This window comes from Molothrus aeneus, chromosome 5 (genome assembly GCF_037042795.1).
Source record: "Molothrus aeneus isolate 106 chromosome 5, BPBGC_Maene_1.0, whole genome shotgun sequence".
Classification (NCBI taxonomy): Eukaryota; Metazoa; Chordata; class Aves; order Passeriformes; family Icteridae; genus Molothrus; species Molothrus aeneus.
The window spans coordinates 47,575,034-47,600,219 of NC_089650.1; the positions used below are offsets into that span (position 1 = coordinate 47,575,034).

The 25,186-nt window shown below is 38.3% G+C and overlaps 1 protein-coding gene across 1 annotated transcript in view; it reads left to right on the forward strand.

Annotated features, from left to right (window-relative positions):
• CPED1 (cadherin like and PC-esterase domain containing 1) overlaps positions 1 to 25,186 on the forward strand; it is a 141,411-nt gene that overhangs the window by 36,094 nt on the left and 80,131 nt on the right. Inside the window, exons 5-9 of the mRNA XM_066550095.1 lie at positions 191 to 266; positions 10,157 to 10,313; positions 11,852 to 12,017; positions 23,232 to 23,374; positions 24,739 to 24,811. Of these exons, the coding sequence (XP_066406192.1) occupies positions 191 to 266; positions 10,157 to 10,313; positions 11,852 to 12,017; positions 23,232 to 23,374; positions 24,739 to 24,811 (615 nt within the window). The remainder of the gene's footprint in view (positions 1 to 190; positions 267 to 10,156; positions 10,314 to 11,851; positions 12,018 to 23,231; positions 23,375 to 24,738; positions 24,812 to 25,186) is intronic.

Consider the following 25,186-nt stretch of genomic DNA (forward strand, 5'->3'; position numbering starts at 1 on the left):
ACACCTTAGCTTCATTATCGCAACATCGCAGGGAGGGCAAATTCATCATTTCCTCTTGACACTGATGGGAGTTTTGCACATGAGGTGTCTCTGATAAATTAAACACAAACCCATTGAAGGCATTTTCCATTGAAGAAAAAAGAACCTCTTTTTTTAATTAAATCATTAAAGCTTCTCTTTTTACATACAGGTAAACCTACTTCCAGAAATCCAGCATTTTCTTTGCAGAAAAGAGGGATTATGCCAGATAGCAAACACCTTTTCAGGTAATCTGATTTCTTCAAATATGCTTATGTGATGATGATTTTTTAATAGTTGTCATGGGAAGTTTTTGAAATGAGACTGTCAGTTTACAATTCTATTTTATTTTTAGTCATGAATGCATATAGGGAAAAAATAAAAGACTGATAATCCACTTTAAACACACTTAAATATAGATTACAATTATACAGTATCTTTCCAGGTAAAGACATTGCATTTTTCAGCTGTTGCATATTGCAGAAATAATTTGGCTATAAGTGTCTTATTTTAGGACTGTTTTGTGTTAATATAGTGTACTGGTATTTACACTTCTGTGCTCTGGGTTTTGTGTAATATGTTTGTTCAGCTTTACAAAAATGTTGTGGCATGGAGAAGGAGAAGGAGTGAGAGCTTGGTTCCTGTCCAGACATAATTTACTGATAAAAAGCCTTTATTGTGTATTAAGATCATCAACCAGAAAAGTTTAAAGGTTATGGGCAAATTTCCAAAGAATTCTAATTTACCATGGGTAAAATCCATGTTTGAATAGAAACTGGAAAAAAAGCTGTTGTGCACTGTATTAGGTCTACTTAAACTTCCTTATCTTTTCCCCTTTTTTATATACATGCTAAATTTAACACAGAAGGAAAGGATTCATTGCATCTCATTTAGCCATTTAGGAGTATGTATCTTCTGAAAGCAGTATTCTAGTCTTCCATTTAAGTCAGTGGAGAGAGAGATACCTACAAATGCTACATCTTTTTATCTTAAATTATGTATTTAAAATAGGTGTGTTGAATTAGTCTTTGCAGATATTTGCTACCCAATTATGTCTCACCACTGCCTAGAGAAATTGGTAGGCCCTGCTCACGTTGTAACAGATTGCCTTCAAAAAACATTGGTTCACCCTGCTGCTTGAAGAAAGGCCAATTGCAGTGTTTTTATGATTTTACTACCACAAAACCACAAACAAAAGAGGTACTTACTACACACAGAGCTTTCTCTTTAAAATATGTGCATTTTCACTGCTGCCCATAAACATGGTGCAAGCCACTTTGTATATGACCCTTTTATTAAGCCACTCAGTGTTTTCTCCTGTACTGAGTTTACATGGCAAGCTTTTGGTAGCAGGGGGTGCACAGGAGTGGCTTTTGTGAGAAGCTGCCAGAAGCTTCCCTGAAGTCCAGCAGAGCCAATGCCAGTCAGCTTCAAGGTGGATTTGCTGCTGGCCAAGGCCAAGCCCATTAACAATGGTGGTAGCACCTCTGGGATAACATATTTAAGAAGGGAAATAAAACAATTGCACAAAAGCTCCTGGCAGGAATGTGAATTTAGACTGTGGTACACACTGGAGTCATCTCTGTACAGACCAGACCTTGGTTTCAAACCATGAATTAATCCCATTCAGTATGACTGGATGTAACCTGTAATTTTAGAATGAGTGGAACTCATCCATAAAAGGTGAAATTATAATCAGGAGGGTAAATAATTTGATTTCAGGTTCAGTGGACAAAAAATCATAAGTTAGAGCAAACAAGTCTAGAGGTGAGACTTCAGAGACTTTCCCTTCCATTCATCTGATAAAGCCAGCTCTTTCCACTTTCTTTTGCTTGCATTCTCCAACAGATCTCTCTTTCCAACAACAGCGGAGTTGCAAATTAGCAGGATTTTTTTGATCCTTAATTTAAAAATTATTCACAGAAAGAACAATTCTCATCAGTATTTCCCCCACAGAACAGTTTGTTCCTTTCAAATCAGTTATGTACATTCACTCTTGTGTGTTTGAGTCAACAGGGTTTCTCTGCAATTCCTCTTAAAGAGGATCAGTTGGTTTGTTATTACTGTCATTTAGTCAGTCATCGAGGAGCCAAGCAATTTCCTGTAAAAGTGAAAACACAAAGAATTATGTTCTCTAATTAAAGACATAGTAAGCTGTAGAAAGAAACATCAGGCAGCAAGGCTGAGAAAATGGTATACTGGATTTACTGTGGCTATTGACAGTGTTGATGTTGATAAGCAGTGGTAAAGTGGTTTGGGTTTTTTTGATGTTATTTTGTTTGTTGTTGTGCAACTCTTAAACTTCTAGGCTTTGTATTTAAGACAGCATGCCCATTCTCATACCTCTGTTGTATAGGAAAGAAAATGATTTATACAAAATACCAGGCCAGTGCTTGTTTCTTTGCTCTTCTCTTTAATGGAAAGTGTTCTTGTCAGTCTGACATTTCAGATTGCTTCTATCTCTGTGGGGTGGGGGGAAATAATGCATTTACCAGTGATGACTGCTTTTTGGGAAAGAAGCTGGGAAGAAAGAAAAGTTAGGAAAATCAGTCTGGAAGAAGAGTAGAAGAGAAAAAAGGTTAAAAAATACATGCTGTGTGTGGATAAATTGGATTACCATTGAAGACAGGGTTGCTGGAAGATGGGTGTGTGGACATTTGTGGCAATGGATTTGTGATGAGACATTAGAAGAGTAACAGATCTTAGAATTCACCGTGGAAGAGTATTTGCTGCAGTCTGAGAGGATTGTTTGAACTTCTGCTTTTGCAGGGCAATTGGCCCAGTTTTTACTCAAGTGCCTGATGTCTGCTCACTAAATGGGACTTAGGCCTTGAGAAGGTTCTGGTATAACTACTGGAGAACCAAGGAAGGCTCCTGGCATTTACTGCTCAGGTCAGCAAAAGTTGCAGTAGCTGTAGAGATCTGGAAATTAAATCTTCCTGCAAATGACCCAGATCTGGAAGCTCTCTGAGGTTGTAGAATCACTGTCAAACAGATTTCAGGTATTCATACCTGGTAATCTACTGTATGTGGCTTTAGAACTGGGCTTGGTTGCCTCCTGGAACTGGCTCCTGGAACTTGGCTGCCTCCTGGAACTACTCCCAGCCAAGAGATGGAGAGGACTAAAGTCCACAACGTGAGCAGAATTGCCCAGATTCAGTATAGAACACAGGGAAGGCATCCTGATGCATGCACAACAAATACTATGTTTGACAGGTTTTGCCTTGGAAAGTAGTGGAACTACTTATAGCATTGCCTCCCTAATTTCCCCATTCCCTAAGGAATCCACACTAGTCTGTCTTTCCATGTAAGCATTTGTCTCATTTCATCACTTCCAGTGCCCAGCCCATGCCATGCATAGCTTCTTCTCTACCCATGCAAATCACTGATCCTTTTCTAAAGTAATACTTCTGTCATATGCCTTCCTTCTGTGTTTCTGTTTATTAGTGTCACTTGTGCAGAGACTTTATGAGTGTCTGCCAGCCTTGTGTGCTCCCATGATCTCTTTCTGGGCTGACCACGCAGAAGGTCTTGGGATAGGCATGAGCCAAATGAAATTGTATGGGAGGGAGAGCCAAGATAGTCCAGCTGTGTGACACATCCCACTCTGTGATGTGTTTATGGTCTGGTGCTAACCCTGTGCTTTCTTCTCCTGCTGCCTATCCCCAGTGCCCTTGGGTTACTCTGGAGTCCACATGAAAGGTTATGACCCAAGGGTAGGAAGCAAACTCAGTGAAGCCACCTGTGGAAGAGAGAAGTTATAGATCAAATTTATTTTCTGTTGTAACAATACAACATCTCTGAGACAGGAACTTGACTTTTTTAAAAGGGGATGCATTTCTTTTGGCCCTTACAAATATTTGCACACCAGTTTTGATCAGGTTTGTGCCTATTACCTTTCTGCTACTGAAGTTAATAAGAGCCTCAAGAGTGGCCAATAAAACCAGCATCTGATTTTTTCCAGTTAATTAGATTATAAACTATGTGGGGCAGGAATTTCATTGGTTTTACAGCAGTGTCAAATCTCAGCTATATAAGAACAGCAATGTAACAGCAAATATTAGTAGTTTGAAAAGAAGTAAAGCAGCTAAATTAAGTTAATTACTTGGCCTATACTCTTCTATAATCTATCCTGTCACTAGTACAGAATTGTGACTCTAATCATGCAACACTCAGCCAGCATTTTCACACTGAGTTGCTTTTTCCAAAGTTTTATAGCTTATCTGTGTAATTAAGGTCTAGTCTGAAGGGTGCACACAGAAGAAGCAGCCCTTCTGAAAAATATTGGAAAAAAACCCCACACCTCTAACTGTAACTCTTAGGATGCTTTAGGAATGAAGACACAAACACTATACTTAATACTGTAAATACTGTTTTTTGTGCACCTGCCAAAACAGAGAGGCCAAAACCATGATAAGTGATTAATCTAAACTGAAGCTGAAGTATTTGCTGATGTTTCTAAAAGGAAAAAACAAACAGCATTGTACAAATGTAGCACCGTTATAATTTTATCTTTTTAATTCCGAAACTTCACAATGAATTTCAGTGCATTTCAACCCACAGCTTAAATTAATTTACCTCTAGATCTGTTTTACTACAAAATTGGGTTTTTTTAATACTAAACCTATTTAGGATAGTTTAAACTTCCAGAAATGACAAGTAGTTTGACATTGCTCCATCCTTAATATACAGAGTGTGTTGCTGTGAGATTAAGTGTATTACAGAGGGTGGGATCACTGCATTTTTTAATATGAAAAGCTCTTAAGGGCAGCTGAATCAGTAGTCAGCAGTGGGCAGGATATTGGACTTGCATCAATGTTGACATCACAAATAAAGCTCAAAATGCATATCAAGACCATCACATATTAAGTTTCAAGCAAGAAACCAAATTCCAGTGAGCTCAATGCAGATTTTTCCAGGACTTCACTGGGGGCCAGGATTGCCTCTAGTGTTTCTAGTTTGCTTCAAATATTCATCATCTACTTTGAGTTTCACAGCCACACTTTTCTGAATGCATAGGTCATAAAACTGAGTGCTAAAGGTTCTCTTTCTTTCTTTAGAAACCTCAGGGCATAATGTGTAAGCCATAGTAAATTATTGGTCTTTGTTTCAATCTTTTAATCGAAAAATCAAATGGGTAGCAGGAGGCAATTGAATGGAATAGATCTGCTTTCTGTGAAAAGTCTCAAGGCATGTAGTGGCAGTAGTTCAAGTGAAATCATCCATCCTCTAAAATCAACACTGAAAAATGGGAAAAAAAGATCATTTTCAATGCTCATTGCTTTCACAGTTATGCAGCTTAGAGTGGGTTGCTGTACCTGATTGAGCCGAAGGTTACTAGGTTTTATTTTGATCAAAATTCCTTGTCCTGGAGAACTCAGAAGTCTGCCTAAGAATCTGTGAAAGCTTTTTAGGCATCTCCTGACGTGGAGCAATCTTTTCAGCTGTTAAACACACCTTTCCAACCTACAAAGGCTGGAATATTGCCCAGCTGTAAACTCTAGAAGAGGACCAGGTTGCAGCAATACAAGTTTCCTGGTCTGTATCACAGATAAGCTCTTTGTGCTCCAGCAGCCCATACTAATAAGGAAATTGGATGATTCCAGCACAGAATGCAATGTAGAGTTCTTCTGGCTCACTGAGGTGCCCTATTGGAATGCAAACCTGCAAGGCTGACAGAGAGGACCTGTTATCAGTAGTTCCTGAATATTGTACTGTAGAAACTGCTGACAAATGTAATGAGGTGCCTTTTTTTTTTTTCATGTCAGAGAATTGAGATTCCTGCTAGAAAGAGACTACCACTATGAAAATCTAGGAAGACATCCATAAGGCAGATGGAAAGGCTGCTGTACAGTTTCAGGCATCAATGTACTTTAAGGTTCTAAAGCAATGCTTTTCCTGATAAGAAGAAATGCAATTTGTACTTGCAAGTACAAATGTGCTGAGTTTATAATTTCATTTTATGGAAGATATCAACAATGTGCTGGGCTCAGAACAAAGTACAGCACTTCAGTTGCATTTCATTCCATCTCTAGCTTTGTGCTTCATTAAACAACCAGGAGCACCCAAGGTGACTTAATTGCTCCTGAAATGTTTGTAACAGATCTGACAGTTGATGGGCTCTTGAGAAACAAAATGACCTTTTTCTCACAGACAATAGTCTTAATTATTCCTTGTTCCATGTTTGAAGTGTGTAAAAATAGTCTATTTGATCTTGTACAAAGTAAGAAATTAATTAAAAAACCCACATCATAACCTTCCTTGTAACATCAAAGGATACTATAGAAGGAAAGATAAAGAAGAGGACATGTTCTCATTCATCTTCTGTTTCCTTTTCTTTCAATCAATCATTACTTAGTTTAACCAGTAGAGTATTCTCCTGCTGAATTCCTTGCCTTTGCAGATCACCAGATGTTTGTGTTAACCTAAGTGTTTTAGGTTTACATTTTACATTTACAACCAGTCCAGGTGGCTGCAGCCTGGCTTTGCTCCAGGAATACTTAATTTGTCCAAATGTACTTCTAGCTATTGGTAAACGTTTTGCTCAGCCACACATCGTAATTCTTAAATCAGCTATTCTTTATTGTGTATGTGTTGAATCTCTTGTTACACTTTGGATCTCTGAGCCAAAGACATGTAAATAACTTGTGAGCCAAAGATGGGGGAGAAGGAGCAAGAAGTCATAGCTGTGTAAAAAACTTGAAAGGCCTCATTAGATGTTAGTGAGGCTGCTGCTTTAGGTATCAGTTGTCACTGTCAACTGATCTGTTTGACTGTTGTACCTTGAGAGATTGCAGTTGACAGAATAGTGTCTGCCAGCAGTGTGTGTGATAAAGAGGTGCTCCATTTTTTTGATCTAGAGGTATTGACTTGCTTTGGTGGATTCTATACCTTCTCTTTGCATGTACCATGCAACTGTTCTTATGTCTCAGGTCTGTTGTATCTGCTGCTGTGGTTATTGTGTGAATTCAGGTGAGAACATGAAGTGGCCTCCTTACTCATCAGCATGGCCTCATGGTGAACACCCTAGGAAGAGGTAAAGTGGTGTTGTTGGTATTTTCAATGGTACCATTCCAGAGATGTCAGCATCAGAAACCTTCTTCAAGCCAAAATTTAAAGGAAATTAAAGTCTGTTTTTTTCAAAGTGAAGGCAGATCGTAGATCCAGCCATAAGTCCTTTGCTTTACACTTGAACATCAAAAATGGCAGCAGCAACAAGTACTTGTGGCAAAGCCTGCAGCTGCCCCTCAGGAAAAACAGTACTTTGTGTAACATTTCCATTCCTGCATAGGCACTGTAAAAAGAAAAATTATCTTCTTTTATTTTTTTTTTCTTTGATCTTTAGACTGCTACAAAAATTACTATTTACAAATTACAAAGAATAAGATTTGGATTTTTGAAAGAGGGGATGTAGTCTGGAAATAGTATTAGGATGCTGGGACTCTTTCTAACTTGGTTTTCCAAGGTGCCTGACATATCAACCACTGAGCCTTCTTCACCTCTTTCATTATAAAATGTTGATGTTGTTTACTGACTTCAAGAGGACTGCTTAATTAACAACAGCTTGTAGAGTGATTTCAAGATGGAAAAACATGGCAATTACTGCAAACAGTAAAGGCACTGCAGGCTAATTTTCATTGATGATAAAGTTGATTAACAAATACACAGCTCTAATAAACACTGTTACTGCTTTTGAGTGCAGGAGCAGGTGAAGAGTTGTCATGAGAACTGATGCAGCTGAGTGTGCTCAGCTCAACACTACTGATGTCTCTTTATTATTATGGTAATTGATTACTAGGAGTAGATTTACCAAAGTGAGGGACTGTCACTCCCTCTTGACTCTGCCTGATGGTGTACATGCTCTGAGTCATCTCAAAGGAGTAAGCAGCTAGTGATAGTCTCCCTTCTTCTTAGAGTCCCCATGTAATGGGGAATGCCAACACAAAACCAATAAAGGGATGTAAGGCACCATACAAACAGGATGCTCTATAAAAGAGGAATAATTTATGAACACTGCCCTTTTTTAGTTTTCAATGCTAATCATCAGCACCCTGAAATTTGTTTAACCTTCTCTTCCTTAAGACATGGCAGTTGATTTTTTTTGTTTGTGTTTTTGTTGGTTTGGTTTTTTATTGTTATTGGTTTTGCTGGTTTGGGGGGTTTTTGGGTTTTTTTGGGGGTTTGGGCTGGTTGCAGTTTATTTTTGTTTTTTTTTTTTTAAGTTGAGGCATTTTGCAATGTCTTACGGCAATGCTAAAGATCTTCTACCCTGTAGTTTGAGAATTCAAGAAAAGTTTTGTTTTTCATCTCTCCGTACCCACTTGTTTTAATTTGGTATATCCAGCTCCAGCAAACAGTCCACTGCATAGTAACAAATGAATTAATGTCATCTATTTTCTTTCCCTGAAACAGCTAAAACTCTCATTTAAGAGGGATAAATACAGGTACAGAAACCTCATCTCATTATTTGCAATCTCTGTCTTGTGAGTTGTTACTTGTTGTTTCAGCAACACAATTCAAAACATGTTTTTAAAAGGAAAAGACACTTTTCATTGAGCAATGACCTGTACAGCCCTTCTCTGCCATGTTCTTATTTTCAGTAAAATGTTTACTTTCTTTTAAATGGTAAAGTGATGCATAGGAGTAGTTACATGGGACCATTGCTAATTGCCATGTTGAAATGCCATTGTCTACCTACAGGGTAGAAGTTGCCATACTAAAATGCCCTTTTGTCTTTACATCAAGTCAGATATGGAAAAAATACAAGTTGATTTTGCAGTTCTGGTTCCTATACATATTCAGAAACAAGTCTGCTAAATAAATGACTTAATGGGATTTTACTGTCTTCCTCCTGTAGTCACTACACAGTCAAGTAGGCAGAGCAGTCTGCTTTTGTCGCTGTATCATCAAAAGCCAGGTGGTCACTTGCAAAGTTCCAATCAGTTGTAATGCATAACACAACAGAAAGATGTCCGTGTGGATATAATTTGAGCATGACGTGCTTTATTAAATAACTGCCTGGTTTTGATTATTCTTTAATCCTGCTAAATGGTGCATGTAAGGCAGAGGACCAGATTAATTCTAGATCCCAGTTGAGACTGGAAGGTTGAGCCAAGCTGATCTGATGAACAGCCAATAAATACAGACAACCACAATGTCATTTTAATAGGCTCTCTGGGAAAATGAATAGATGAATAGTTTTTTTCCTTAAATGTCTGTTTACAGCTCATCACCAGGAACGCAACTTCAGTTTTATTTTTCATTTCATGTACCAAGGTTGAGAGTGCATGCTTTAGAAAAGAAGCTCTACAAATAAATTCATACCATAGCACAATGCAGTATGTCAATGAAAAGAAAAGCAATAAGGTTTGGGGATAATTTGAACAGCTTGATTTTTCCTGACCATTACTTAAGAACTTGAAATGTGAGGTGTGTTAGAATTAATGAATACTACCCTACATGAAATAATGACACAACATAAGGGCTTTGTGCCTTTATATCAAGCACAGTAAAAGCAGAAAATACATGCCACTCCTTGACTGATCTCACATCACAATATTTTGATTACTATTAATAGTCACATGCCTCAATAAGCTTGAGAGCTATGGTACATCAGTCCTGCTCCCACTGTGTTTGGGGGCAGAACTAAGACTCCTATAGGTTTCAGTACCTGAAAATTGTAGAATAGAGAATATGAGCTTATTTATTGAGCTATGTTATTACAGTAGCAAAGTCCCTTGGTCCTTATTCAAAGAAATTTCTTATCCCCATTAATCGTAATTAGTGCTCCATGAGGAAGTAAGTTTTGGTATTCTGTATTTGGAAATCAAGGATTTCAGGTTTTTGTAAGAAGGAAAAAGGGGATGCTTTTTGTATGCAGTATTGCTGCACTCACCTCTGAAGTGGGAGTGGCAGCTAAGCCTTTCAGCCTGCAGCTTGCAGCTGGAAGGGGGTGCTTGGTTGGGGTGAAGCAGATCCAAAAATGTTTATTGTCTCAGCATTTGTTATTTTACATTTTCATCTGATGTTGGTAGCTTTTCTCTATTGTGTTTTATAATTTAATCCTTAGCAGCAGGAGACCATCCCTGCTTTCAATGCTCTGCTGACTTTCTTTCTCATCCCCTTGGTACTTTTTCAGACCTGCAGCTCCCACTTGTGACCCCAGACTGTTCTGGCCAGACTGGACTGTCAAGGGCCAGCACCACAAGAAATGTGTCCCAGGGCAGTGCAGTCACTGAGCAGGCACGTGTCTCCCATCTGCAGCACAGGTGGAAGCAGAGCATGAGCACAAAGCTGTAAGTTAATGATGACCCAACCTCAGGCACTGCCAGTGCTTCAGCATGAAGTTATTTGGGAGTCAAGGACACAGAATGCAGCAAAAGAGGAGACCACAGCAGATGGAACACTTGGATGTATTGCATCTCATACTTGCAGAATGTCTGTTTCTTGTTCTGCACTTGAATATATTGCATCTCATACTTGCAGAATGTTTCATTCTGTATTAGGCAAGTTTGCACATGTTTTGGGTATAAACATCTGAGTCTTTGAGGCATTGAAACACCTCAACAAATAAATACAGACCCAGAGACCCCCCTGAACCTTTAGGTCTCATGGTGGCTGAGCTGTTTCCTGCTCCTATCCCTGCTTTGCCCCTACCACAGACACACATATGTAGTCCTTTGCACAGAGATCCCCCCTCAAGGTGAAGAACCAAGAAGTACTTGATAATTTGTCTGTTATCAAGTGCTGTTTCCTACATCACACTATTTCACAAATTTTATGTTCTGAGGATCTGCTATTCTGCAGAGGGGAGAAAAATTTCTCTTTAAGATAGATGTTATTAGACTTACTTAACAGATAACAAAATTGAGGTCTGGAAAGGCCACATATTGCCAAAAATTACACAGAAATGGAAGAAGAGCCCCTTGTCTTTTACCAGTAATCAGTCTTAGAGACTCATAATTTCTATAGTCATCTTCCCATTGAATTTTCTATGAGGTAAATTGATGCTCAGAGATTTTAACAGACAGATTAATAACACCATTGTGAATATGCACAAGTATAGCTCAGATTTCCCAAGTAATGAGCTTTTAAAAAACAGGTTTTTTTCTTGGGTTTGCTTCTTTCCTGTTCTGTTTCTATGGCAGACTCTCTTTGTGTGTACTGTGGAAGCTGTAGGCCAGTTTTTAGAGAGCTGTGTCACTTAAACAAAGTTGCTTGCAGAATTCTTAGGTTTAACTGATTTGTTGTAGGTTATTTCTACATATCCTAGTCTTTGATAATATTTGGAATGATTGTATATGGCTTTCATTAGGGGAAGAATGCAGCACCGCATGTTTCTGTCCCTTTATTACAGATGAAAGTGCTAACAATAGTGCAGTCTTTCCATAGGGTTGGGTGGGGATGTTCTTCTGAATTCACTACAAATCAGCATTAAATAGGATACCTTGACAATGCATTTCTGTTATTTAACATGCTTGGATTTATTTAATGTTTAATTTAATCTTGATTTAATCATTCACTCTGAATAGCCTGGATTTGTAATGCTTAATTATTCCCACAATGCAGTTACCCATATGTACTCTTAAACATCACTCCCTCCAAATATAGTTGCTTCCTGTGTTTGGAAACTAAGAGTTAAAAATGCTGAAATTACTAAATTTACTTGATGTAAAGCTTTGTTCCAGCCTCCTTGATTTAACCTACTGTATTGCTTAACTTGGGGGAAAAAGGGCTAATTTCCTATTTCCACTAATTTCATTATTTCACTATTTTCTTATAGCTCATTTGCAAAAGAACTGTCTAATGCTGCATATTTTTTATTACTTTCCAGGAATCAGGTGTCAACATCAGACCACAAGGATGTTCTTAAAGCTCAAGACTTTTCTGTAATCATCAAAGCATATGTGCTTGTGACATCCTTAACACCTCTGCGGGCATTCATTCATTCAACCACCACTGTCTGGCATCCACCCAAGAAGAAGCATTTTACCATAAAGGTAAAACATTTAATTTCCTCAGTTTTCCATCTTTCAGGCAAAGTACATAGACAGAAAACTAGAGAATATCTTTCTTGTCTTTTATTCCTTCTTTATTAGCAGCCGACAGCCTACAGTGAATATTCTTCTAATGTGTAGTTTTCATTTCTCAGAACAAGAGGGGTTTGCTTCATGAAGCAGAAAAGCATTGCCCCGTGCACTGGGGCCCTGGGATTTGCAGGTGTCCAAGCCCATTTTTATTGGTCACATTTGACAGCAGTTGCAAGGTCAGAGTTTTCTCTAAAGCAGAGCAGTGTGGGTGCTGCCATGCAGTAGCAAATTTTGCTGGGATATTGACAGTGTTGTGAAAAGGGAAGTTGAATATTTAAAACAGTTTGTTTAGATTTCTTTTTTAGGTGCAGTACAACAGACTAGAGGAGGGTCAGGGCACTTCTAAATAAGGGGAAGGAAGTATACAAGTATACCATGGTGGTTCCCCCATGGTCTCAATTTTATGAAGAAGGATATTTCATATGTGCCTTAGATTAATTCTGGACATCTCCAAGTGCGTGGAGATACCCCTCTCACTCCACCTATTGCTTGCTCAGCAAATATGCCTTCCCATTCCTCTCTTCTTCTAGCAGGGACTGTGCTTGTAACACATCAGCTCTTTATGAAGAAGCTATAGTTGTGCTGCTGCTTTTTCCCTTTTGAAGAATTAAGGTCACAATGTGGCAGTGATTTCTTGAGGTTGCATACATCAGCTCCTGCAGCAGCTGTTAAAGGATGGGTGTGCTTTGGCAATGTAGCCTTTTGGGGTAGGAGCAGGTCATGGCTTTGGATCAGTCTGATATCACTGTGGTATCACTGTCAGGACTGTTGATGGTATCAGCCATTTGGTTCTACAATTTTAGCTCTTGACAAGTGGAGTGCCTAGTTTAAGCTCATTATCTAATTCTAGTCATTGGAGAAACAGACACATCTAGAGAACAAATCATCCCACTTAATTTAGACACCAGTTTTGGAATGAGTTTCCTGGTGAAAGTGTTTGTTTCCTTCTATGGGCTATGACATTCTTAGAGAACATGCCCAATTCTGGATTGCCAAAATTAGGTGAGCTGAATCTACTTCTCTCTTCCACCCGCCACTTAAGCTATGGAAGCCCATGGAGATATATTACTTTGGCATGTATTTTCCTCCATTTACATTTATGAAGGGTAATTGTCACTCGCTTTCAAACCCTGGTATTTAGTTTTGGTTTATTTTTATTAAAATATCACAATATACAGCAGCATCACTGTTGCAGCTGAAGTAGGGACTACTTTAAAGGCTAGTAGTCATTAGTAATTGTTATATGGCTCTGGAAAACAATTCCCACTGAGTGAAGTCTGCTGAACAGAGTTCCAGCCACCATTTACAGAGCACTTTGGCAGCTGAAGAAGCAATAAAGATGATAGATGGAAGTAGCAGTGCATCTACAGTGGTTCCAATCTGTTTACTGCTGTTGTGGCATTATGCCTTCCCATAGCTTCAGACAAACTCATCAAAACTGTGAAAAATACACAAAAGATAGGCACCACTTGTGAAAGAAAGCACATTTGTAATGATGTAGACATTGAAATGCAAATTAACAAAATGATGGAAAATGGGGCATGTAAGGCTGCCTCTCAGCACAGTGTGCCCTGTAAAGAACATGGAAGGGGGTGGGGAGCTTCCAGAGGGGAGATACTGGGAATTCTTAGAGTGGCTAGGAAGCACTGCAGGAAAAATCATATAGAGAGTCTGTGCTTGATGCAGAGCAAAAGGCAGGTCACCCACCAGAAAATACTTGGAAAAAGGCAAATTTGGCCATTGATATCCTTTGTTAAGAGATTTTGTCAAGTTTCTCAAAAACTTCATTGAGCCCTTCATCACATTCCAGTGTGACATACAAAACCAGGAGTCATCTCTCCCAAAGTAGCCCCTGGAGCAGTGCATGCTTATACCAGCCAAGGAGCCTGGTCCTGAAAGCTCCTAAGCTTCAAGTTTCTGCCAGCTCTATTGTACAGGATGGAAATTGACACATTTTGAAGCTTCAACCTGTCAATAGTCTACACAGATAGAATCTCCAAGACCTGTTTTTCCACTGATTGACTGAATACACACTGGGTACTCAACAAGCATAAAGGGGAGACTTTGATCTGTTTTGCTTTGTTTTGTTTTGTTTTGTTTCATTTTTTTTATGCAGCGATGAGAACCATTTGATTATCTGCTTTCAGTAATGTTGTACCATAATTTAGAGATCTCCTCAGTGTCTGTAAACCTCTGGTCAGGAAATTTTTTCTTGTACCAGTATAATTACAACAGTTTTAATGAGAATTTCATCCACATTTGTGGTTAACTTAGTTATGCTATCACAAATTCAGTATGTTAAGTATGTTTAAAATTTGATCTCCCATGTACAACAATGCCTTATGGTTGCTAGGAGTTACTAGAATGTGGGATATATGAAAGAGATTTAAAAAAACCCTGGAGATGGGGTAGCTATATGATATCAGTAATTGAGAGAAACTGTGTAAAGAAAAAACAGGAGTTTCATAAAAGAATACTGCATTCTCCACCGCCTTTTTCTTAGTTAACTATTGTAAATTATTTTTTGCAATGCATATTTGCTTTTTATAGTCATAGTGGCATGACTTCAGAATGATTTCTTGAATAAGCATTGGTCAAATGGCAGTTCAGGGAGAGTTCAAGTGTGTTTTGCTCACCAGCTGCCAGATTTTCTCTGGATTATACATATTTTAGTATTTCATTTCAGAAAACAAAACAAGGTAAAACCTGAGCTGGCATGAGGATTTTGTGTGCAGTCAAGGGGTAACAAAAGTGTGACTCCAAATTTGGGCCCGGCATGGGAAGATACAAGAGATACAAGGGAGAGAATGGTTTTCTGTCACACAGATGTTTAGATATGAGGCTTGTGTAATAGCCCAATTTCTTTGAGGAGAATTGGAAACTGCTTATTTAGACTATCTGTGTGTTGGAAAATTATTAATAAAATAGAAGCTTTGTATTTTGCATATTGTACCAATTAAAGGAAGGGTCTCTGTCAATGTATTCAATAATTCCTTTTGTGTTAATTGACACTATGTACGTGCATTATGAAGAATTCTGACCCCTAATAATAATTTCTTTTGTGGAAGCCGGTGTGCAAATCAGTAATTTATGATCAATTATTTCAAGGCTTAACATACTGTGAACTTCTTCCTTTGCCCTGACAGTAACCTTTCCCCACCTGATCCAGTGCTTTATGAGGGGATGCACTTTTGTAGACAGAGGTACCACATCCTGCATCATCAGGGGAGGCTCTTCTATGCTGTCAGCAACTTCCTGTGGCCCCTGCTATGGCTCATCATCCTTTTGCTCATCCAAAATAGACAGGTGCCTCCTGGACTTGAGTTCCTTGACTGGTGTTCTTGCATAACCCTTGATGTGCTCAGATGAAACTCTGTTCTTAAGTAATTTTCCAGTTGTGAAGTGCAGTATAATTTATTAAAGCAGTTTGCTGTTAAGCTTGCTGTGGTGGGAATCACTATAACTGAAACTCTCTTTGTGTATTAAACATTTGGAAACTTGAGTAGAGATTTTTTTTTTCTACTTAACACACATGCAAATAAAACTGGACCCTCATCTTTACAGGAAATCCATCTCTTAATATGACGTGGCAGTCTGGTTTAGAGCCGAGCATGGTGGAAATTAAGTTACAGGATTGCCCTCAAGTGCCCAGCTTTGGTACTACTTGAAGTATCACCCACACGTATTTAAAGTGAGAGAGAATGCAAACATGCATACAGATAAAGAGCAAGATGCTTGCAAACAGCAGAAAGGCTTGGTATTTTTTTCCCTTTATTTTACGTTTTTTGGGGGTTTTTTTTGTTTGTTTTTTTTTATTTTTTTTTAAATTTAATATCACTGCCTTGTCACTTACAGGAGCAAACACAAAAGAAAAATTACCATTAATTCTTAATCAATTAGATTGCATGTTTACTTGGGACTAAAATTAAATTCACTTCTTATGTTCTGTAGAATGCTGTAATGCTCTTCTTTCTGGGAGACTGGACATAATATAATGCCATCTCTGTTTTCTTTCCTCATGGTATCTATAATTTCTCTTTTCACTGATGTAAGAATGGAAGTCAGTCTGGACTGGGGAAATCAAAGACATGCTTAGTCTGACACTCCATTTGTGGCAGTCAAGAGAGCATCATGAAACTCTGTAACAGGACAAACAAACCGGTGGTGGTCCCTAGGCAGACTATATTTATTTCTGGTAACCTGTGGGGTTAGGAACACAAAACTGGAAGTGGAATGTATTTCTTGATGTTTAATAAGCTCCAGTGGGCTTTTATGCATGCAATTCTCTACTAGATTTTTAAATTCATGAATGCTTTTGGTCTTAGCAATGTCTTCAAGCAATGATACTGTACAGATTATTTACGTGTCGATTGAGAAAGAGTATTTGTTTGCTTTAAAATTTAAGCAAAGTCAAATATGACTTGATTTCATATCCTTAATTATTGTCTTAAAAGAAAGAATAAGAAGTCCTTCCCTCTTTGTCTTCTTCATCTATGTCAACCTGTCATGCAGTGCACAAACAAAATTCTTTCTGGTGTTCTTTTCTGCTTTTCTCATTCTGAATATCCCTATGTAGCTAAGTAAGAGCTTGAGACTAAATGTCCTGTACAACACGTGGATATGTCATAAGTTTTTCCACTATTATCCTGGCCCTTAGCTCTCTGGTGTTTTTCTAGTTCACATATCCTCTTGCCTTGGCTGTTCAATCCAGTCAGCTCTGTAAGCATGCCCTTCTATGGCTTCCAGCTTTCCTAGACCTGCCTCCTACTACCCTGACTCTTCTCATTCTTCCTTTTTCTGAATTCCAGCTTCCCTCAGTCAAGATGATACACTTTTGCTCCTCACAGCAACCTGGGAAATACTGTTAGTAAATCACCTTTACATTCCCACTAATAAGTCTGAGCTGAAATGGGAAACCATTCTTAGTTCAGACTCAGTCAAAAACCCTAATTTCGTGGTTGCTGAAGCTCATGAGTGGCTTTTTGCTTTTGGACAGTCTTAGGAGCAAGGAGTTTTAGAGAAAAGGAACCTTTCTCAGATAGCCTTTACTTCTCCACATAATTAAGTTATGAAGGTGTTAAGGGGCAAGATGTTGGGGTTTTTTCTGAATATTTTTTTTCTGGACAATTTAATATCATCTTTTTAAAAATCATATGTAATGAAAAATATATACAGAACTGGGAAATCTACTGTAAAAAATAGTCGGACACTAATGTGATTTTCCCTTTCATCAAGTGCCATGTTAGAACTGAAGAGAAAGGGCACATCCTAACAATAAATCAGGAGTGGAATAAACAGATCTACCTGAAGCTAATGCAATAAACTTATGATAAATTACTGAACTGTTTTCTCTGTGTTTTATTCTGGAACCATTGGTACCTGATTCATGGGTACATTTTTCTCCCATTACATGGCCTTTGACTATTTTTATATACTCTGGTCAGTAGAAAGGTCCACCTGTGCTAGCAGAAAATATATGAAATTGCTGCATTGCTAAGTATGCTTCTTCCTGGACTTCTGTGTGGAATTAGTTTTTATTCTTGCAGACATGTTCGATATCTAGATATTTCCATGCATATAATCAAGGAGATTATTTTTTGTGTGTAAACCAGTATTTTTATACCTATGAACAACTACTTACGCCCAAAACTATTTGGACCTGGTGAAGAAATTTCACCAAAGATAGACTCAGTAAGAATAATGAATGTACAAAAGTGAACTGAGACAATAGAGTCTATGTTGAAAGGTTTTAGCAATTTATTGAATTTATTCAAGCATTTTCAAGAAGGGGCAATTACTGTAAGACCTTGAGAGCCTGAAGATCCAGCTGATCAGAAGGAGTGCAACAGCTCCCGTGCACAGCAGAACAATCTGGAGAGTATGCCCTTTGCTACTTCAAAAAGAGTAATTTCTGGAAACCAGAGGTCATGCTTTCACTCCTCAGACATAAACCTTACTTTCAACTCCTATCCTGATAACTTTGTCTGCCATGTCATTTTGAAGGCTACTACTAGGAACCAGTAAGGTCTTTCAAAATTGATTCACTGTAAAGTAGGATGTTCTAAATGCCAAAATGTAAACCTCAAAATTGCATTGAATTACTCAGTAGTGGTCTCTTTTCTTCTGCCTCCTTGAGGTAGGTTCAGAGCTCATCTATGCCTCCAAATGGGAGTTACAAGGAAAAAATGTAGGAGTTCACATTGTCTAGCCAAACCCAGAAGTGTCTAACTGATGATATACAATAACTGGCAGCCAGTAATTATAATATACCTTCTATCAATTTCAGTAACAGAAGAGATAAATCATTATACCAGGCACTTAAAACACTTCATTGAACATCGCACATTTCTAAACATCCTTCTGTAAATACTCTCTGATGCTCTGGTGGCATCTGCTCATTCCCCCATGTTTATCCAGCCTCTATCTCACAGGCAACACAGGTTAGACACAGTCCTGCTCTCCCTTCTTTCTGCACCTCTGCTTGCAGAAGTGGAGGCCCCTGCTCTCTGGGTGCCCATTTCACATGCACCCATGCAGGAGCTGTGCCCATCCTTACATCCCAGTATTCCCTGAAGTCTAGGCAGAAGCTGTGGTGCCAGCAGGCTGATTTGTGGCAGTTCCTGACCAGGTTTTGACTGCTGCTTTCTCCACCACTGCTTTCTCTACTTCTCCACTTTTTCTCTGCTGCTGCAAATTTTCCTGCTCCTTTTCTGTTATTTTCCAAGCTGACTACTTCTTTGTTCCAAAAGTCACTTTGTAATTTCCTGGTTACAGTTTAACCTTGCTGATGGTCGCATTCCTCTGTATCATGGTTAAGTTTGGTCAAACATCATCCCAGACAGTTCTGCATACTCCAGGCACACAGGTGGTGTTGTCCATGGGAAGGCTGTGTGAGCCCTCCAGTGACAGATTTCCTGTCTGTCTTCAGTGTCTCACTTAGATTCTCCAGGGGAACCAAGCCGTTTCTGATTGCAATTAATGTCACTGTTTTGAGACATCTACTTTAGGATGGCATAAATTATGCTCTTCAAGCATCTGTGTTCTGCAGTGAGGTGTAAAGGGAACTTAGACATTTAGCTTGTACATAGACATAAGCTGGGCAGTCTTGTAGTGTGGGATTCCTCTGCAATTTTGGCACCTGAGAGAATTTTTTTCATGTGAGCTGTGTCTCTGAACACCTACTACAATCAGCAGAGAGCTAAGCAGTGTGGTCAATAAAGGAAGGTATCCTAAGTTTGCATTTATGGCCATTCCCAGTGTTAGATAAGGAAAATCTTTCTTGTTTGTTTCATCAGGAGGCAAGATTGTTTAGGATTGAGCTAGAGGGCAATCTCAGAAAGATCACTACAGTTTGGTTTTATACTCTTTCTCAAGGCAATCCTCAGATGACCATTCAGGTAACTGCCCCAGGCTGCCCCAGCAGCTCTCATGAGAAATTAATTTGCAGAAAAATTGCCAGAGGATAATCTTCTTGAGGGAGCTACTACAGTCATCATAACTTTCATCCCAGTGAGTGCCACACTTTTCCACTCTTCAGGCTCCATGGCTCTATGCATGAAGTCTCCAAATCAGAATTCCTTTGTCAATTAAATTGCATTTTTTCAATGTGTCAGACCTTTACCTGATGATTCAGTGTATTTTTGAGGAGCCAGAGGGATCTATGTCATTGAGATTATAAGGCTAATTTTAATGACTGCAGATTTTAAAAACTAGATGTCAAAATGGGTAAAAAAAAAAGGCATCATGAAATTAATATTGAGTTGGCCTTTTTTTTTCCCCAGTGGCTTTTCCTAAAGCAAGAATTTATTGGGCAGTGAAAGGTCAATGAGTTTAAATTAATCTGAAGAGTATTTCTAGTTCATTCTGCCTTTACAGAAAATGTGTACTTGATCCATGTAACTTGACTGCATTTGCACACTTCTGTAAGGCATTACATAGATATTTGGAACATATTTCCAACTGTATGAGTGCAGCATTTGGGTGAACACCTTCAAGCTTCTGACAAATCTTGCAGTTCTAGATATAGTGGCGTCATTGTATAAAATAAATATGCATGTCTGCATTTATTCTTACAGCCTACTAAAATTTAAACCCTATTCCTCTGCTTAAAAATTGGCCAGCCAGAGGTCAGCTTTCTCCCAGAATAGGTTCCTGTAATTGCCAGCAGTATTTCCTACTCTGTCCTCTTTAAATTGTTTGATGCTTCTGTTAATCACTCTCTATCAATGGTGAGGGTGCATTTTGCTGGACAAAAATTATTATTAATTAGCAGTCTGTTTCCTCTGAAAAGGAGAGGATCAACATCAGTGGTGGTCACTTGAAGAAATCTTCAGCTCTTTAGTATTTTGCAATTGAACACAGATATTCATATACCTTTATTCACTCAGAAGAACCTGAGGTTGCTGCAGATTTTCACACATTATCAGCCTTAATCCATATACTTTAAATTTTTCGTATCTGTTGCTGTAAATCATGTGGAATCTGTTGAAGTCAAACCTAATCTGAACATGTTTAAATAGGATTTTTTAAAGAATTGGAATTTAACCTGAAGTATTCATCTCGTCTCTATTGGTCCTGAACCAGGCTGACTAAATATTTATTTTCAGCCATTGGCTTAGAATAAACATTGGTTTTAAACCTGATATCTAATGAGAACCTGTTGAGCAATGTTTCTTTTCTAGGCTGGCTAAGGAGAGCTGTAACTAAAATGCAGTTTCTTGGAGATGCCAGTTTTATTTTAATGCCTGTTTTGATGGCAACAGTTGACTATTAATAGCCATCAGCAGCAGCCTCTGAGTACCAGTAGGGCAAGCTAGCCTGTCTTCATCAATTGTTACTAGAAATGTACGCATTATGTGTCCTTTGTGTTTATGTACTTCTAAATTGATTGATGGTGAGAGAGGAGATGAGCTAATGGTACTCTTGCTCTTCCTTCCACTAATCCCTGTCTCTCTTTATTAAACTCTTCAACTCCTTATGCTCCTTGTGCAGCACAATAGCACATCTTAGTCCTTCAATACCTACTGTGGATTTAGGAAGTTAGTTACTCTGTGCAAGCCACAGTTGTGGGAATGTAAGTTGTGTGCAGAATCTGATGGAGGTGCTGGAAATAATTGCAAAATTCAGATGAAGAGCCACCCTGGTGAGATGGGCCTTCATTTTAATTTTTAAATTCATTTAACATGAACAGTTTAATTAACTGTGTTTGTCCTGATCAAGGAACTAACCACCTTGGTGAGATGAGCCTTCATTTTAACTTTTTTTTGTCTTTATTCACATGAACAGTTTAATTAACTGGTTTTGTCCTGAACAAGGAACTAAAGTGGAACAATTTACCTTGGAGATGAATCTGAATCAGAACTGATCTGAAAAATGTGGAGCTTCTTGTTCTTAATCTTTGTACCACTCTGTGGGAGAAACACAGCTTTGGTGGTCTTAGGCTTTGGGAAACAGGACTCCTCAGCCTGTTTTGGGGATGAAATAGACTGTGATGTGAGAAGCTGCATAATCTCTAAATAATGCATCTGGGGCTCCTTTGCCCCATAGGCTCATGGAGCTGCAGTAGACATGAAAAACATTCTACAGTGTAGAAATACAGTGTGATTTAATTCAAGATTTCAGCATCATGCAAATATCAAAAAAAACAGAGTTGAGGCTATACATGCAACCTTTGCTTCACCACTTCCTGCAGTCACAAGTTTAATTTTATAACTTCAGGCATAGATGTTGTTGTCATTTTTTCCCTACTGGCATTTGAAATAGCTTTACAGAAAAGACGAAATAAAGTCACAGGCACTACATACCTTCAGCACAGATCTGTGCATGGGTCACCATTCTTTTAGTCAATAAAACTTGGAAAGGCAATCACTTGTTGAAATAAAAACAGAGGTGAAAAGAACAGGAAGGCAAATAGACCAAATTCCTATCCTTCAATTATTTACCAGCACAACTGGATGGAGTTAGTGAAACTGAAGAGAGCAAAAGAAAAGGAGGATCAATGTTAGCTGCATCAATCTCTCATGGCTGGCTGTAAGCAATGTTACAGTATTTTTTAAAAAGGAAATTGAAAAGTGCTTATTACATTTAACTGCAATATGCTACCTGAAGAAACCAAAAGCCATTCATCTGTGCCAGTGCAGACCAGTGTGCTTGAAAGTATTTATGCTCAGAAGGGAAGATTCCAAAACTTTCTAGAAAATACTGTGGACTAGGGTGTAGAGAAGAATGCTGTACGTTCTGGTGTCAGCACATCATAGCACATCACCAGGAACTAGTGTTGTATGCAGAGATCCTTACTGGGTCTATTCCTGTTCAGCATCTTTGTTAAATGTCCGGGTGATTGGGCACAGTGTATACTCAGCCCAGTGATAACTCTAATGGAAATATGGTTCAAAGGCAGCCCCTTTCTTAGCACCAAGGACTCATGGTGCTAAGAAAACCTGCCTATCTGCCACTCTTCACTGGGTCTCTGTGCTGCTCCAGTTGTTTCCCTTAATCTCTATCTGAAGTGATGATCAGGGTGAATTTGCATGAGTGATGAAAGCACCTGAAGACAGTACTGTGCAGGTCAGTAAATATGAATCCATTGGGAGGATTCATGAGTCTGAAAACCACAGAATTGCAGAGTTTGGTCAAGACACAGGCTGCAGTGGCTGATCATTTTCCCAGCATCTTTCTTCTATACTCTGTTTAAAGCTTCTTGACTGGGGGTAAGGATGAGTAGTCAGGGTCCAGTAGGACAGCCCTTGGCACAGTATGTTAGGAAAAGAGAAAGGTTTTACTTTGTGTGCTATTACCCACTGATGAAGATACAAGTGGTGTTTTGAGGTTTTTTGCCTATAACCAGTGACAGCAAAAGGTTTTATCAAAGTAAGCTTAGATTCTGAACAATATTTTTAAAACCATTCATACAGATTTTGTTTCTGATATACTTATTTGTAAATAAAATGTCATTCTCTATTAGTGTGCTGTGTGGAGCTTTTCATGCCACTTTATTGTACAAATGAATAAGAATTGAAGATGATATTCCAAGGCAATTTTTATTTCTATCAGTCTTTTAATTTATGGTTTTAAGCATTGTAAATTTACTGTAAATGCTCAAAAATATATGTATTCTTTTCACAGCTGCAAAGGTTTTTTGAGATATTCTTCAGAAACAGTTCTCCCCAACAAGCCTTCAACAACATGAAGGAGGCTATAAACAAACTTCTCCTTATAACTGAGGTCTTCAGCAAATCATCTGCCTCAGGACCAAATTCTTTCAATCAGTAAGTGACTTGCAGTAGTCATTGTAATGCTAGTGTCAAGATAGCTCCTTAGAAGAGAATAAAAATTGCAGAAGATATAAGAATCTTAAAATAAAAAATTTCCATCTATTTAATACTTCTTTATAAAGTAAGGACTACTGTGTTTAAGGACTACAACTCTTCAATATCTACAGTGTTTCTAGTTTGTGAAAAGGTTATGATGAATACTTAGGACCAGATGCTGTCCTAATGAAGTGTTTCAGGCAGCACAAATAAACAGAAATCACTCACAATTGGGCTAGTCCTAACATACATAAAGCTGTATTTCCTTTTAGTGAGCATTCTGTCATATGTCAAATATTAATGCTAGAGTAGCCCAGATTGTTCAGAGCTGGCTCTAGCAAGCAATCTGAACAAGAGACACTGTAAAACACTTTATAAAGTATATGCCCTGAAATATAGGCACCAACAGTCACATTTCTGTGTGTAATCACTACTATTAGTGTTATAATTCTTACACATAAATCAACCTCAATTATGTAATATTTTTACTAAATAAAATTATTATTTGTTCTATGTACATTATGTCCCATCTCTGACATTTTTATGATAAGTAGTAAATAAGTTACTATTTATCAAATTTATGTGCTTAAGCTATTTTGAGAACCAGGTGTTTTAGTAGCAGTAATGTAAAGCTCATTATTTAACTTACACAAGTTGGGAATAAAGCTTACATTGTGAGTGAGAGGGTAGCAAAGAGGGGAGAAGTGTAATGGGGATGAAGCTATTTTGACAGTGGTCCAAAATCCCTTTTTTACCAATGAAATGGACTCTCTTGTTTATGTAACACAAGACTTGCTTATAACTCCTGGTCCATGCCTCCAAACATCCCCATAGCTGCAGCAGAGCTCTTTGCTCAACTGAGCCTGGAGTGTTTCACCATCTCTTCCCCTCCAAATATCTTCAAAACTTTTGCAGGACCTCATTCACTCTCTTTAAAAGGATTTTTTCCTTCAGCATAATTCACCTCCCTCTATGTCAAACATTAAAACCACTTTTATACAGCAGTATTTTCATCACCTCATAATCTGATTCCTTCTGTATTTAATGCTGCTGACTCTTCTTAGAAATTTATTTAGTCTGTGTCACATGTTGTTTCTTGACCTATGTGTGTATGTTTTCTTGCATGTGTTCTCTGGACCTGTGTGTGTATTGAATTTTACTGTGTATAGGGGCATGATTCAATTATGGGCTTGGCAGTGCTAGGTTTGTGATTGGAAAAAATTATCTTAAAGGACTTTTCCAACCTAAATTATTCTATGATTCTGTATTTCACAACAGTACCTACCCTCACTGAAACGGGTTCCTTTCATGTTGTATTTCAGATGCAGCCAATGTTTTCAGATGCTTACCTTTGACATTGGATTCGGCATGTCCATACACCCAGTAGTTCTTAAGGTGAGAAAATTGCACAAATTATTGCTTCACTCAACAAAATTACACCAAGAATACAGCAGAAAAACCTCTTTGATAGGTACCCTCAAAGGTCTAAGAAATGTACCAACACTTTAATATTATTTTGGCTGATTGTGAAGAGTTTCTGTAGAAGAAACCAGTTTTTAAGAGTCAGAGTTCCCATGATGAAATTCACCAGACCATCAAAATGTGCAAACTTCTCAGTTTACATTAAAAGATTATCAGTGAAACAAAATCCATAGGAAGCACTGCATAAAAGTGGAGTTAGGTTTTAAATGTGACAGACCAAAGATGAATGGAAGAAATTAAAAAACCACAACTGGCTTTTAATACGAATTCTCCATAAATTGGATTGTA